The 12,066-nt window shown below is 33.7% G+C and overlaps 1 protein-coding gene across 2 annotated transcripts; it reads right to left on the bottom strand.

Annotated features, from left to right (window-relative positions):
* Positions 1–3,172: 3,172 nt before the first annotated feature.
* ARF19 (auxin response factor 19) lies at positions 3,173–8,532 on the bottom strand. Of its 2 annotated transcripts, XM_079002827.1 has the most exons (12): positions 8,065–8,532; positions 7,558–7,670; positions 7,366–7,461; positions 7,203–7,259; positions 6,950–7,105; positions 6,675–6,850; positions 6,407–6,571; positions 6,146–6,341; positions 5,815–5,953; positions 4,030–5,678; positions 3,740–3,930; positions 3,173–3,666 (listed from the first exon to the last, which is right to left on the bottom strand). In XM_079002827.1, the coding sequence occupies exons 1-12, from the start codon at positions 8,105–8,107 to the stop codon at positions 3,486–3,488; spliced, it is 3,162 nt and encodes a 1,053-aa protein (XP_078858953.1). In that variant the 5' UTR covers positions 8,108–8,532; the 3' UTR covers positions 3,173–3,485. The 2 variants fall into 2 exon arrangements, with proteins under 2 accessions (XP_078858953.1, XP_078858954.1); XM_079002828.1 differs by lacking the exons at positions 7,366–7,461; positions 7,558–7,670; positions 8,065–8,532 and having other exon boundaries at positions 7,199–7,255.
* Between the last annotated feature and the right edge of the window lie 3,534 nt (positions 8,533–12,066).

The following is a 12,066-nucleotide window of genomic DNA, read 5'->3' as shown; positions in this document are numbered from 1 at the left end:
AGCAGTTTCCTCAAATCTTCATTAAGAGCTTAATCCTTACAGATCAAGGCTCAAAAATTTAGATCTAATCCTTCTTACTGACTTAATGGATAAAGTTTCCAACTTTATCCATTAGGAGTTCACTATTAGACAAGATCTTAAGCCCTAAGTTCATTAAATCCTTAGTATGACCCTAACTTGCTCATGGACCCAAAATAGCTTCAAACATGACTCTTTTCTCATTCTTAGAAGCCTAAGGACCAATTGAGGGTTACAACAAGCTCTGGAGTTTCTCAACTCCAAGAGCATTCATGAAAGGGACCAAAATCATCCAAATGAATCCAAAATTGAAACTAGAAGAACAATGGTAAACATATGAACTTTTTACCTCCAACAACTCAAAAATATGAAGAGGATGAGGTATTGAAGCTAAATCATTGCTTCCTTTCACCACAAAGAACTTCCTTATTCTTCAAGTTTCACCAAAAGCCAAGAACAAGGCCTCCAATCAATCAAACAAGCTCACAAACATGAAATGGGGCTAAGGTTTTGTTAAGGGATGTTTGAGGCTGGAAAAGATGCCCTAGATCATAAGTTAATGGCTTTAAACATGGAAGAAACCTTAAAATTCATGGGCTTGGGCTGCAGCGTTCACCATGTCGTGACACCCTTCATGTCACGTCTTGGTGTCTATCCGAGGCACACATTCTTTAGTGGTCATGTCACGTCGTGGCATATGGTTTTCCTCAAAAACCATGTCTTTGAATCCTTTGTATCATGAACTGGTCCATTTGGGTAACAGATGTTACAATTTCTCACACCCTTGCTGTAGGAAACCATCGGCCATTTCAGCCATGACCGACCACCACACCATGAACTGTTTCTCATGACCGTACTCCCCTTTGTCGGATTTTCTAATACCATCTTATGCCCCCTTCGTCCGAGATACTCATCAGATGTGTAAAAGATAAAGAAAGCCAGAGAAAACCCCAAAAACCACCGATATTGTTGCCTTCATGCATGAAACCACAACTAGCGTTGTTGTAGATCTGTAGGAAAGAGAGGCGACGAATTTGTTAGATTTGTGAGAGAGGCGGAGACAATTTTTAAAAAACCCTAAATCAACTAACCTAGGACCATCTTCGGCCTAGGGTTTCGGCTGATCTGAAACAAGATCGAGTTATGGTCAACACCACCATTGTCGTTTAACACTGTTAGACACATCATATTTTTGAGTTTTTAGATCTTCACTACAATTATCGAGCGACAACTCCAAACAGTGGTGGGGACTTCGTCTCTAGTGTGAAGCCCGAAGCCCTTTCTCAGATCTGAAGAAAGCCTTAGCCACATCGCCAGTTTTCAGACGACAACTTTGTCCGTCGGTGGCGGTGCTTCGTCTATTGGAGGTAACTGAATAAAAGTTTGCTAAAATGCGTTTCCTGAAAGAGATTGTATTTAGAGAGGGGGTGGGGAAGCATGCTGATGTTGGCAGTAGTGGGCGGAGGTTGGCGGTAATCAGCAGCGGTGAGTGACGGTGGGCAACGGCGGTGAGTGTGTGCTCATGTGTAATTAATGTAAAAATGAATTTGATGATAGGATGGTGGTGTTTAAAGAGATAGAGGGGAGGTGTATTATTTTATTTTATTTTTATTAAATGAAATAAAAGAAATGAAAAAACAAAACAATAAGGACAAATCCTTCATTTCAAGTTACGTCTAAGTTTTGAAGGACCAAATATGCATTTAAGTTTCAATTTTGGACCGATCATGCACAAGAAAAAAAATAGACTAAAACGACATTTTTGGAATACCACAGGATCAATTTTGCAGTTTACTCTAAAAATATTCACTCATTTATCTTTTGACTTGACGGTTCCACTACAAGGTGCCACATTTCACACATTTAGTTTTGTAGTGAAAACAAATGTCAATGTATTTTCTTCAACCATTAAACATGAGATTTTTTCCGTTAATCCAATTGATAGCATTCAACATGATAGGCATGAGCATGACATAATATCCTGTTAGTTCCTACACAATATTTCCAAGCGAAATGGCTTTGACTTAGCATGTTGTCATTGGTGTCGTCATGAACTAGACTTCACACGTGGATAAGACAACGATTTCTTTTCTTTTGAGATACTCATGTTCCACATGCTCGTATTCATGCTAACAATTGATTCACCTCCAAGATAACCCCCTACTAAAATATTAAAAAATATATAAAAATAAAATAAAATAAAATAAAATAAAGATGGCACAAGTTACGATGTACACAGATGCTCAAATGCCTTTTAGATTATATTATATTTGTGAGCAGATGCTCATGAAAGAATTTTAAAAATTTAGGTTTCAACTTTCAAGTGCTAATGAAAGAAGCCATGACAAGGCCTATTTTTTTATATAAAAAGAGTAAGTTGTCGAGTAAGAAAAAGAAAAATAATAAGAGTGAAGGCAATGTCGAGTAAGTTGTCACACGTCAACTCCTATTTTTTTTTATATATTTTTATGAAACAAATAAACATGAAAATTATTTATGATCAACATGTGTGATATATTTGTATGTTTCTTAATGCTAATATCTTAGCACTTGCTTTATGGTCAGGTACGTTTCTTGTGGGAAGGTGAAATCAAAAGAACATGGGAGGAAAATTAGCAAGATTATTGATTAGCTTAAAGAGGGTTACTGAGCCAAGTAGAATTTTGAGCAAGCTTTAGGTGTTATTTGTTTTTTCGAAGCGAAAATGTCTGAAATCTGCGGATCACCTCTGCAACCCTCTGTAGCATAAAAGGTGGATCAAACAGATACAGCATGTAATAAAAAGTTTGTTTTTTAACGTCTGCAAACTGTTGCAATAAATTAAAGTAAGATGTAAAAAGGTTTGAAGCAGATCGTCTAATGTTACGCCACGCAGCACACACGCAACAATTTTTAAGTTAGAAGTCTTCTGAAAAACAAACTGTGAATGGCCAAGTGTTACGCGTGTGCTACGTGGCACAACAATAATTGGTCCGAAGTAGATTTTAAAAAAAAAAAAAACAAAGAGTACATTACATGGCATTTGTATATAGTTCTTATGTCACTAATGCCCCAATTTTTGAGCAAGTTTTAAGTGTTTAGTATAAGTGCCCCATGTTATAATATATCAATATCATCTTTTTGTTTACAATTGTGGAACTTAAACTATAGATCATGCAAAACACACATTGGATTTAGATACCTTGATACCTTTCCACCCTATATATCTATACATGGTGATAGATAAAGGCAATAAGAGAACAAAATTCAGTAATCTCCTAATCTCCACTATCCAATTCACCACCTATTAACATCATAATCTATTCGCCTGTTGGCACCCTGCTGTTAACACATTTACAAAGTACCTAACATCTCTATTATACTCGAGGAAAACTCTATATCAGAAAACCTACAAGAATACATACTTCTTCTTCATTGATCCCTCAGAATCTAAAAAGACTGATTTGCCCTCGCACCTCATGAAGCATTCACCTGTTGAAAGATGCAGCCGAGTTATCTTCATATTGCCCTTTCCATGGATTCCCACTATCAGTCCCGCTAGAAGCTTGATTAGGGACTGGCATGTTACCCAAATCCCCATCTAAACTCATCTGTTGTACTTCAGAATACGACAGTATCTTTATGCTTTGAACACAGCTAACAAATTCTCTGTTAACAAAAAGGTAAAAGTCATGAACATGTAAAGAATTATACAAAGAGAGAATGTAGTTTAGCGACTTACTCCCATGGGTCATCACCAACAAGCAATATATCATTCTCGTGATCAACATAAACAAGTTTCCAATCAGTCCTTTGTGTATCTTCTAATTGACCTTCAATTCCAAACATGCGTGCCAGATCATGTCTAAGCTCTTCATACCCTTTATAACGTGTCACATCAATAGTTCTTCCTACAGACCCACGTTTTTGAACCTACGCACACCAAGTGTTTGATAAAAGTCCTCAGTCTCAAAATTCACATAAATCAACTTCAACAAGATGCAAAAAGAAAAGCTAAGTATTACTATTTACCTTTGTGTATGTTCGAACACGTTGAGTTTGATTACCCCACAACCCATTTCCCAAAACACCCGAATCATTAACAGCAACATCATTTTTCTGAAGGCGGGTAGAAACGTCATTTGAACAACCAGGCTTAAAAGACATATCTTGCATCCCAAACGACTGTGGATTAATATCAGCACTTGACAACTCAGTCTCAATGTCTCTAGGGCCACCACATAAGCTTGAAAGTAAGTTTTGAGAATCAAAACCTCTTGACAACAAAGCATCAGGTGGCAAACTATCGATATTACCCATTAAATTATTATTACTCCTTGTTTGTGGTTGAATGATGTCACCATCTACACAAAAGTTTGGGATTGAGAAGTTGTTTTGAAGGCCACCTGTATCCAAACAGTATGATGTGACAGATGTAGAAGGTTCCATTTGTTCTTTGTATTTAGGTGGCTCTGGTAGTTTCACATCGGGTAACTGTAACTCCTCTTTCACTCGAATGTTACATTTATTTTGATTCTGAAGATGATGAGCAACAACCATGGAATCATTGACAAAGGTGGATGGAGTTAACTGGTTCTTGTTTAAGAAGCTTGATGGAGGAGTTAACTGACAGTTGTTTGTGGAAGGTGAAGTGGAACATGAAGGAGTGTCCCCATCTGTTATCCCAGAATGAACTCTTATTGGCATTAGTTGTCTCGGTTGACTTTGACTTTGACTTTGTAGTTGGTTTACAGGGAAAGATGGTGATTGAAGGAGAGTTGACGTTGAAAAGCTGTTACCACTAAGTTGTTGTTGTGGTAAAGTCTGTTGTTTGGGTGGTTGTTGTATGGGAAAATGAGTCTGAGGCTCTGTTCGAGTTACCGATGATAACAAATATTGCATTTGTTGTTGTTGTTGTTGTTGTTGTTGTTGTTGTTGTTGTTGTTGATGTTGATGTTGTTGTTGTTGTTGTTGTTGTTGTTGTTGTTGTTGAACCTTTTGCAATAGTTGTTGCTCAGAGTGGCTTTGCTGAGGTGGCGCATGTTGCACTGGCTGTCTTGGTGACATGCTATGTTGTAGCATATGAAACGGGGCTTGTTGTAATTGTGTTTGTTGATGCTGAAATTGTGACTCTTGGGATACGGATGAAGGTGGTGGTTGTAGTTGTAGTTGTTTTTGTTGTTGTTGTTGTTGTTGTTGATGTTGTTGTTGTTGTTGTTGTTGATGTTGTTGTTGTTGTTGTTGCTGATGTTGTTGTTGTAGCTGAGAGTACATAGAGTTCTGTTGTTGAAGGTTCAACATGTGTTGTTGTTGCATTTGTTGTGGTTGTTGTTGTTGTTGTAACATATGTTGTAGATGTTGTTGTTGTTGTTGGGTCCATTGAAGAGATGGTTGATGTGGTTGATTTGTTTGACTTTGGTTTTGTTTGTTCATCTGGGAACTTGGAACAATGAGATTAGGAGATTGAAAGCTCAACAATTTAGATGGATCTTCATTGCTATTCAAAGCATTAGGAGGGAAGACACCCGGTTGCATAGATGAAATGCCATGATTTTGTTGCATACTCATCCATTGAACTAAACTCAACCCAGGGAAAATGGAACTCGAAGCCTCCTTCATACCAAAATCATCAAGCCATGGCATTCCTCTCTTATAAGCATTTTCAACATCACTCTCATCTTCTACAAAATCAACAAACAAAATAATCAGGCTTAAAATCAGGGTAGTGGAGTAGTATATAGGTATAGTATAAGTAGTATAGGTCGTGGTTACTTTTTTTTTTTTAATATTTACATTTTTTATATACTTTAAGATTACCTGGCATTCCCGATTGTCTAGCAAACTTTTGTCTGAAGAATGGAGGCGGACATATGTAAAACGGAGTCACAACGGGTTCAATTTCCCAGACTGACACCCGACTTGGACGTTCACCAGCCGTTGATTCATCCCATCCAACCTAAAGATTACACAATTTACAATTCTTTACTCATAATAGCAATGTACTTATATTTTTGTTACCAATAACAACAATATGTAACAAATAAATCACATTCCCATATTGGTAGTGAAACGTATAAGTTAAGAAGAACATAAAAAAATAGTCATTATGAGTAAAGAAATATAAGTAGATTGGAATTAAAAAGCGTGCCTGAAGGTTGCGCCATTGTGAATTCTTCCAACGTGTGGAATCCAAATCACTGATACCCGTGACAGTTCCCATGTACCTCCGTACACCTGATTCCTCCGTCTCAAACATCATTCTGAATCGCATCCCTAATGAAACTTGAGTATACATAGCTTTGTTGTACTTAGCTAGAGGAATCACAAACTCAGCTGGACTCGCCCTGTAGTAAAATAGAAAATTATTAATCTACAAAAAAAACGATTTCAAAAAAAAAAAAAGTTGTACCTAGGATTAAAAAAAATTGTAAATAGTCTGTTGTTTGTAGCAGCATGAGCAGCAGCAGCAAGAATTCCAATGTGCATACTGTCACTGGAAATAACCGATGATGAAAGAGCTGGTTGCTGTCTGTTAGCTCGTCTGATTCCCAATAAAAGCTGTGATTTTTCATCCCTATAGAAAAAATAAATAACTTAATATATATTTGTAGTTTTATACTGATATAATTATATTTATATAAATAGTTAATATGAAGAAAAAAAAAAGGTTAAAATACCGTATAAAGAGAACAGCATCACCAGCAGAGAGTCGTTTAGAGCTAACAAAGACACTCCAACCAGTGGTCAACAGGTGTCGCTTTGGTTGACCTCGATAAATATGTCTGAATGTCCATGATTGATCATGTAAATCTCTGGCAACAAGCTCTTGAGCTGGAGGTTGCATTGAAAAATCCTGTAAAACATCTTTTTTTTGTGAGATAAAAAATTATAAATTTACAATCTTTATGAAAACATAAAAATGTTTATTATTATAATAATAATAATAACATACGAGAGGTGGAAAAATCTTTTCAGCAGCTCTACGAGGGACAGAAAATCCACCATGGGTGCTTGTGTCACTAGCTGTAAGAGTTTTACAAAAGAACTCCGCTGGCTGTTTGTTTTGCTTCAAACCCATTTCAGACATAAGTAATGCTTCTTGATCATACTATAAAAATCGACAACACCATGTCATCAGCATCTATTTCTAGAAACTCAAAAAAAAAATCAATTACTAAAACATGATACATGATGAGCTGACCTACTTTGTTTACAGGTTGAAGAGTCATTTGTGCATAGACTTCATCAGTTTCAGCATCAGCCTAATTTAATTTTTTTAAAAAAATGCCGAAAATTATAATTAAGGATTTTATTAATGAAAGGGTGTTTTATTAATTTTGTGATAAGGGAAGTGAGTTACAAACATACATGTAATGCGACATTATGAAGCATGCAGATGAGTTTGGATGGAAGATTGGGGTAACTTGGGATGTTTTCTGTATCTTTTTTCATGGATGCTGCAACCTTGAATAAAATAGTAAAAAAAAAAAAGGAAGAATTTTATTAGTAAATTGAATAAATTAATTTTTATTTTTTATAGATATTGTGAAAGAAACTTACTTGTTCGCTGTGGCCTTGTGGAAAATAGACCACGAGGCTTCCGATTGGAGGTAAAGAGACTAAAGGGCCAGCACACGCGTGCCATAACTCTGAATTCATCAACTTTCTTGCACCTGATTTTATCCACAAAACAAAAATTAGCTTTTAACAAATTGTTGATTGTTTGTGCTACGAATTCTTCAACTCGGGATTCATTACAAAAATGGAGGTTCGATCTCGGAATCTTATCAATTGACATCTAAATCGGAAGTTTAGTTCATAAATGATAAATCTCTGTCTGAAGGGGGGAAGGAAATAACTTGAATAAAAAAACGATCTCGATGAAATTAAAGTAAAGTTACTTCAAGTGATTCGAAAGATACCCAAATTTATGGTGAGTTGTATGGGTTGTAATGATCTATTTTTTGTTATTAATGAACTGAATCGTAAACCGAATTAGCAGAGATGATGATGGGAAAAAAAAATCAATAAATAAGAAGAAGAAGAAGAAATTTGAGAGATACAGACCTTCGCCGGAACTGGGTTGATATCCATTCGACGGAGCTTTCATTTTCAAAATAGGGAAATGCGAAAAGAAAAAAGTAATCAGAAGTTTTCTCCCTCAGCAATCATGACTTAATGTGACGGGTTATGGAAGGAAGTTGGCCCAACCAAACACACATTGATTGCAAAAGCAACAAGGAGCAAACAGGAATGAGGAATGAAGTTTCCCTTCAAAATCAAATTCACCACTAGTTTTGACCACTGGCCAAACCCTGTAAGAAATTAGCTTCAACTTTTTAGGAAAAGAGAAAGAGAAGAAGAAGACGAAGATTTAAGATTAGAGAATGAGTCCGCCGGAATAGAAAAAGGGAAATAAGAAAACTGGGGAAAGTGGAAAGGGGAAGCGGGAATCAGGGGGGGGGAGGGATCACGGTGGCGATGGAATCTGTTTTGAGAGAGAGAGAGAAAGAGAGCTTCCCGGAAAACCTGATTCTAAAGAAAGCTGTCTTGCTTTATAAACATGAACAATTGAACATGCTCACCCTTCTCCTCCATTTTTATTTTTTATCTTTAATTTTATTACCTACTTTTATTTTATTCATCCATAATTCAAACAATTCTTGACAATTACGTTCAATATAGTCTTATATACTCTATAACAATGTTTTGCTTTTTGCCAACAATTTAAACATCATTTTTTCCATTTTCAAATACATATCAATTACAATAATCTTTTATAGGATTATTTCGAAAAGGATATTACAGATTTATAGCTACTCTTTTAATTATCACAAATCACACAAAATTTTGGACAACAAATTTGGCTCATAAATTTTCTTTATCTTGTTTTTATAAGTTTTGATTATTAATTTAGGAAAATAATTTATGAGGGTAATAAACTTTTATTTTATTTTTCAGAAAAAACTATTATTTTTTATACATTATATCATTAATTTATTAAAATGTCTCAAAAAATGATAAATATTAAACGGTCCTTTTTTTTCTCTTAAGTTATATATATATATATATATATATATATATATATATATATATATATATATATATATATATATATATATATAGAAAAAGAGAGAGAGAAAGAGTTAGGTTCAAATATTTTCACTATCTATTGTGTGCATGTATGATTGATTCTGGACCAATCATTTTAGTTATTTTAAGAAAGTAATTAATGCATATTAAATGCTGAATATGTAATTAATATTCATTATATCTTCAACATGTAATATGCATTAATTACTTTTTTAAAATAACTAAAATGATTGGTCTAGAATCAATTATACATGCACACAATAAATAGTGGAAACAAAATAATATATATATATATATATATATATATATATATATATATATATATATATATATATATATATATTTCCTTAAATCGTGGTAATCATTCTCTTAATATATATAAAAACATAACTTTTTTCTGTTTTTTTTATTTTTTAAAGAGTTATCTTTATCGAAAATCGATTTTAATTATATATCAAAATTCATAGTTTTTTTATTTTTTTATAAATAGACATCCAAATTGAAATAGTTTTAACAAAAAAATTTTAAAGTTATAGTTTTAGCTCTCATTATTCATAAATAAATAAAAACTCATCCGATTTTTTAATACAATGCATTTAAAACAAGAAAACGAATAAAACGTTTATAAAAAATTTGTTACAGTTTATTTGTTATTTATATATGAATAAGTAGTATATTAATAAAACACAAAGTGTTTTGAAAATCCGAACTACTTATTCATATATGAATAACAAATGAACTATAACAAAAATCTAATAAAAATGTTATTCACATATGAATATAACTTTATTTACATATGATAAAAATATAGGGTTAATTTCACAGTAGCACATCAAAGTTTCATCAATTATCCGATTTGGTCACTAAAGTTATTTTTTTGCACTTGAGGCCATCAAAGTCATGTTTTACCTATCAATTAAGCCATTTTGCTCAAATTTAGCAGGTTACCAGGTTACAAGGCTGATGTAACACTTATAAATAGTTTATCTTTATTCTTTATGAGCCACGTCATATAATCCACTTAGATAAATAACAATATACTTTTAACTTTTTTTAACTTTTTAAAATTTAAAGAAACCACCACCGTGAGTGTTATTTCTTTTACCCACATAACCAAGTCCACCTTCTTGAAACTAAAATCAATCTTGTTGGCTCCTAAGTTAAATCAATAGTTAATTCGTAATATACTGATTACACAGATCAATTAAAACAAGAAAACGAAGAACGAATATCGATTTGGTGGCTAGAAAGATATGCTACTCTGCCATCGACCTCTACAACCTCAAGCAATATCATGCTCCTCCGATACCATCTCGCCAACGAGATCCAAGCCAAAGAACTGGAATTCAAGGGTTAATGGTAGAGGAGGTTAAGTCGCTGGAAAGGGTTGGTGGTGGAGGAGGTGGAAGTTACAGGGAGATCGTGTTGTGATTGGAGGTTGGTTTGAGGTGACGATTATAGCTTCACCAGATGATATTTAGGCCAGTAGTCGGAATGACCAAATCCCAAATCGGAAACCAATCATTCAAATACAGGCCCTAAATTCTGATTTCTTCAATCTATGTTCTTGAACAAATACACAAATACATGCTCTAAATTCCGATTTCGTCAATCTCCCACCACAACTTTCATCAACCTTCTAACATCAACATCTTCAACCTCACACTGTTGCCATCATCCCTCTAATCCAAGCCCTAAATCGATAGATCATCGGTGAGAGTTCTTCATGTCTTTCATCTTCCCCTTTTCTTTCACTAATGAACACAATGAACACCAAGTATCCTTAGTGTTTGTATGTATAAGAAAGATTGGTCCAAAACCAAATGATTTACAAGAAACAAACAGAATAATCCCCTGCCACTTACCTGTATATAAAGCCACCATCCTTGTCTCTTCATTACAACATACCCTTCACCAACAGACCATCCTTATTTTCTATATACCAGTCACCATGGGCATTATCAACCTTTAGATTTCGATACTAAGAAGAAGAAAAATGGAATTTGATTCCTTGTTGTTGTGGAATCTCGCACATACACAGAAAAGTTGTGAATAAGACGTAAGTAATCATCGATTAGGAACGAAGAAAAGGGGTGTCGTTCAGTGACTGAGACCTTTGATCGATTGATAGATGGAGAAAAAAGAGCAATGTCGATCTCTGTTTTGCTTGGGGTAAAGGCTACGAACGCAGAAGCAAGCTCAATCGGGATGTAGAAGCAAGCACAATCACCGGTTGATTTTTGTGGTGGGGGAACCGGGAAGAAGATGTATTGTTCTTCTTGGGTAAAGGGTAGGGTTTTTCTTTAATTTAGGGTTTCAAAAGAGGGGGAAAAGGCCACATATTAGAAAAAAGAGCAATAAAGCCAAATAAGCTTAGTGTAACTGGTGAAACCGGGTAAAATGTGGATAATTCCCCTGTTTAACAGGTAAAAAAACGAGTTTAATAGTCCATTGTGCAAAAAAATAACTTTATTGACCAAATCAGATAATAGACGAAACTTTGATGTGCTACAGTTACATTTTCCCAAAAATATATTTTAGGTAAAAAAATATTATTACATTATATATATATATATATATATATATATATATATATATATATATATATATATATATATATGAATGATGCTTAAAGTGTAAAAAAATTATGTATATATGTTTATTTATAAGTGAATAACAAATGTATTGTAATAAAAATTAAATTAATTTTTATTCACTTATGAATAATGATAACTAAAACTATGAAAAAAAATATTTTTTGTTAAAACTATATTAATATTGATGTCTATTTATAGAGAATAAAAAATTATAAATTCTGATACATTTAAAATCATTTTCGATAAAAAAAATAGCTCTTTAAAAATTAAAAATAAATAAAAAATATGTAGTTTGTATATATATATATATATATATATATATATATATATATATATATATATATATATTAAGGTAATGATTAACATAGTTTATGGAAAC

This window comes from Lactuca serriola, chromosome 5 (assembly GCF_051521515.1).
Source record: "Lactuca serriola cultivar US96UC23 chromosome 5, Lser_US96UC23_V15, whole genome shotgun sequence".
NCBI lineage: Eukaryota > Viridiplantae > Streptophyta > Magnoliopsida > Asterales > Asteraceae > Lactuca > Lactuca serriola.
The sequence above is the reverse complement of the archived record's forward strand: the minus strand, read 5'-3'. Positions and strand labels throughout refer to the sequence as shown.